Genomic DNA, 4,658 nt, shown 5'->3' with positions numbered 1-4,658 from the left:
AATTCATTTAGAAAGAGATCTTTTTTATTTCTATGAAAGATTAACTTCTTTTGGCTATAAGGATTATCTTCTATGGGATCTCTATGCATGAAAAAATTGAGAGTTATAAGTAAATGCCTATGATCAGAGTCAGACTCGTGGTAGTTTAAGATGTCAAAATTTGTTATTTCGTTGTATAGAGGGAGATCAGAGATAACATAATCTACCACGCTGCTACCAAGCCCATGGATGTAGGTCATCTGGCTAGAATTGGGCCACTTCTTTAGACCGTTGCAAATTATGAGATCCTGAGCACTACAAAGCTTGACTAGCTCCGACCTAAACAAATTCTCCCTAAGGTCTTCAGAGCTCCTTTTGTACCGGCTAGCCAGAGGAAGGTCTTTGTCTAACCAAAGAGGATTAGAGTTGGAATGCTTGCTTAGAAGAATAGCATGGTTGCTTGAAGTTCAAGCATTAAAGTCACCCATTAAAAGGATATTTCCTTCATTCCTTGGGCTAGAAATATCATTCTATAAACCATAGTAAGGACTATTTTTATCTAGATTCTTTTTCTTATAGATGTTAGAATTGATGGAGGGGGAAATAACATATTGCTATGTAAGTCTTTTTATCATAAATGTCAGTAATTTCTATTCAACTATATTGGTTATAATGGTCGGTTTTTATAAATCCTAGCATGGGGAGAGATGTTATTCTTAATGCAACAAGCTATACCCCCAATGCCTCTACGGGAGGATCGCTTATTCCAGGTAGACCATAATGTAAAGCCATCTATGTTAGGGACCTTAGATTCTTCATGCTCCCAAGTTTCAACAAGAAAAACAATATCAACATCATTCGAGATCCAACTTAGCTTGGGGCCTTTGTTCCATGGAAAGCCCCGACAGTTCCAAGAAAGAATCTGGAGCATGTTGAATTGCTATTTATTATTATCTTTTTGGTTTCTATCTCAAATAACGACTTTTCTATTTCTGATTATTGTCCATTTTCCTTCCTTCTTAGCTTCCTTTACCTTTTGAACCTCCTTTTTCAATTCTGCTTGATCTTCTGGAATGAGATCTTCATTTATTAATATTCTCATTTCTTTTAGACTTGAGGTTTTACTAAGTATGTCATACTTATGGTGAGTAGAGCTCACCTTTATTTGGATCAACTTTTCTTTATTCTCAGTTAGTTTCCCCAACCTTGTTGCTTCTGTGAGACACATTGTTTCAATTTATAATTTGTTATGTAATTCTATCTGAGCTATGACTAAAGTATCCTCGTTTACCTCCTCTTTCAAACCGAAGATTATAAGGTTCAAGGCCCTTTTGTTATGCTCATGGTCTAATTCAATCAATTTTTTCATTCATCTTTAATTGGTTTGATATCTAATTTACCTGCCACACTATTTAGGGTCAGGTGGCTATTAAATTTTTCTTCTAACTCTTTAATCAGGTACTTCATTTTAAGACTCTCTAAAGTATCTGCATCTACTTGCTGGGATGTTTGGTTCATATCTTGGTTTTGTTTTTCTATAACATGCAACCTAGTCTCCATTGCCTTTATCTTATTCTCCAATAGTTCTATTTTAGTTTCTATTTTTTTTGGATCTTGTTTTTAGGAGATGTGAAAATATTTTCCAGTATGGTTGCTAACTCTGTTTGTAGCTTGACTTCTTTTTCTTCTCTACGTTTGTCTAAAGATTTTATATACTCATAGAGGATCTGTAAAGTAACTGTGCTAGGTCTACCTTTGGTAATCTTTGGTAATTGTGGTGAATTATTCATACTTGAAAATATATGAGCAGATATGTATTAGAAAATAATTTATTTCTTTTTATTTCAATTAAATTTATTAATCAAAGAAAATATCATACGAAAAAGTATGATATGAATTATGGATTTTTGGGGATGTAGTATTGATAAGCCATGTTATTGGCCTATGTTTACAAATTACGATCTCCATTATAAAGTGGGAATGAATTTCCATAACTAAAAATCTTACACACACATATATATATACATTCTTTTAATCTATAATAATAATAATAATAATAATTATTATTATTATTATTATTATTATTATTATTATTATTATTATTTTTAAATACAACTATAATTTCGTTTTTATGATTTTTTTTAAGAAATTTGAGATATGATGAAGTGTTTTGATGCTTATTATGGAATAATGCCTATTAACATTTACCAACCATGCACTAAAAATATTTCAAAACTTTTTAAATATTAAAAAATGATATATATATATATATATATATATATATATATATATAATTTTATAGGAAATTTCCTTTCTGTTGTTGAAATGTGAAAATATATTATAAAACCTTATGTTTTTAAAATTTTGATTAACGTTAAAGAATATTATTTTTTGAGTGATTAAGTTAAGTTTAGGTTAGGGTGAATCCCCATTTAGGATGAAAGAAAATTTTAATTATGATAAAATGCTATCACCAAAATTATGTAAAATTTAATTATCTAGATGTATATAGTTTGAGATATTTAATTTCCTCAAAATGACTTCATTCCAACCCCATAAAATTCAAACCTCTAACTAATTAACATAAACAATATTATTGTTTTAGTTTATTATATAAAATTAGAACAAAACTTTAAATCATATTATAAATTTACTTAAAATATTATTAAATTTAGGAGTTGTCTTTAGTGTGATTTTTTGGACTTTTCAAATCTAGCAGAAAAATTTGACTTGAAATTTTGATTTGTTGTTATTTAAAATGGTTTTTTTAATGTATATATGGATTTAACACTTTGAAAACTCCCTATGGCACTTGAATTATGTAGAGTTACCTATCAAATTTATGATTTCAATATATTCCTATCAGATTTTAGAGAAATTACACTAGAAAAAAAACCACCAGAAAAACTTCCAAACAATAACACTAAAAACAATTAGAAAGTTATATTTTTAAAAGTATATTAGTTTAAGATAAAACTAGCATATTTTTTTTTTCAAATTTTATTAGTCAAATCCACCTAACGACGTTGACACGCAACTGCAAACCGAATAATCTCAAGGTAACATGGGAACATGAAAAAGTCGGTGTTGTTGGTGTCTGCGGAGGAAATGTTCAGAGGATGTACGTAACGCTGCCCACATATCCCGCATTGACCGCAAAAATAACATTTTGTTTATTTCTCAAGCAAGCCTTCATTTTCATCACCAAGAACGTCACGCCACTCGATTTAGGTCAAATGATAACTACATTAATCCATCAATTTCTCAGACACACTGAGATCTCATCTTTCATTTCCTGCCGGAGAGCCAATTAGGACTGGATTCCATTGTTTAATTTTTCGCTCTGAGTGAAAGATCGAAATTAATTTCTGTCTTACAGGCATGAAGCAGAAGGAGGCAGATGAGGTGAACAGTAATGTGAAGAATATGATGAAATCTGGGCTTCAGGGGCCGAGGCCGGCACAGCTGAAGATGTGCAAGGATTCTCACAAAATTCCAGTGACTCAACGCAGGCCACCTGTGATCATATACACACGCTCTCCAGAGGTGATACACACGCAACCCCAGGACTTCTCGAAATTGGTGCAACGTCTCACAGGCTCCACCAGCTCCGACCTCCATAAATCACATCGTTCCAGAATGAAGGCCGCAGTCGTTGAAGGCCGATCATCCCATTCCCAGGTAGTTCTCGAATCCTCGACCTCCTCGCCTGATCATAACCACCAGGAATTCAGTTCTGAAGATTTTTTTTCACGTGAGAAAAAAGAATCAATGCCTGCAGAGTACACAAATATTAATGACCCAGTCATGACCACCAGCGATATATGTGTGTCAAATAATCCAGATATTGCTGCATCTGCCAGAGATCAGGAATATTCTAATAATTTTCTGCAGCAGATTATGTCACCCTTTGGCCTTCATTCTCCTGAGTTTACTCTTAATCCTTCTCTGTCAACGAATTTCTTCCCTATATCTCCTTCTTCTCGCTGGATATTGCAGAAGTCATCAGACATTTCTCCCGGTTACACATTCCCAATGGAATATTTGAATCCCCCCACCAATGCACCCTTTAACAATATTTTCACCCTGCCCCATGTCAGACCTCCTACCAGCAACAGCAAGGGCTTCCACTCAGACCCCTTCCACAGATTCCCTTAAAACAGACACAAGGTTCAAAAGATATGTTCAGCACTTAATCATGTAATTTTTCTTAGCTCAGACAACGGTATTGATTATTTGGGTAATTTGTAATTTTGTTTTGCCGATCATGGTGTATTAACTATTAAGTGGTCCAGGCTAATTTTTATACATAGTCCTTTTTCACAATCCAGTGGACTCTCTTAATTTTCAACGCAGATATTGGGAATTTGACGGTGTTCAACATTTTTCTTAATGGTACTTGTTGATGAATTAAGCTTGACCGCGTAAAACACCAATGGCAAACAAACATAGAACTTCAGTGATTATAGCATCAACAAAATGCATGAGCCTCATCGTATGCGCTTGCAAATACACAGATTTGGTTTAGTGTTGTATTTAAGTTGTTGATCTCTTTCCTCAGCAAGAACCTAGGAATCCTTTTTCAGAATACTTGTAGCACAATATAGCAGGAAAGGTCAGCAACTTAGTTATGTATGATCCTGGAACTTTCTGGCTTTACCAAGAGTCTTGGAACGAAA

The 4,658-nt window shown here is 33.4% G+C and overlaps 1 protein-coding gene across 1 annotated transcript; it reads left to right on the top strand.

Moving 5' to 3' along the window:
- Positions 1-3,345: 3,345 nt before the first annotated feature.
- Positions 3,346-4,265, top strand: LOC149251437 (uncharacterized). The gene has a single exon (XM_089456528.1). The coding sequence runs from the start codon at positions 3,361-3,363 to the stop codon at positions 4,135-4,137; it is 777 nt and encodes a 258-aa protein (XP_089312654.1). The 5' UTR covers positions 3,346-3,360; the 3' UTR covers positions 4,138-4,265.
- Positions 4,266-4,658: the final 393 nt, after the last annotated feature.

Source organism: Pinus tabuliformis, chromosome 7, assembly GCF_031772625.1.
Source record: "Pinus tabuliformis cultivar Carrire ecotype Pingquan chromosome 7, CPIR1, whole genome shotgun sequence".
In the NCBI taxonomy this organism is placed as follows: domain Eukaryota; kingdom Viridiplantae; phylum Streptophyta; class Pinopsida; order Pinales; family Pinaceae; genus Pinus; species Pinus tabuliformis.
Note: the sequence above shows the minus strand (reverse complement) of the source record. Positions and strands in the feature narration are given on the sequence as shown.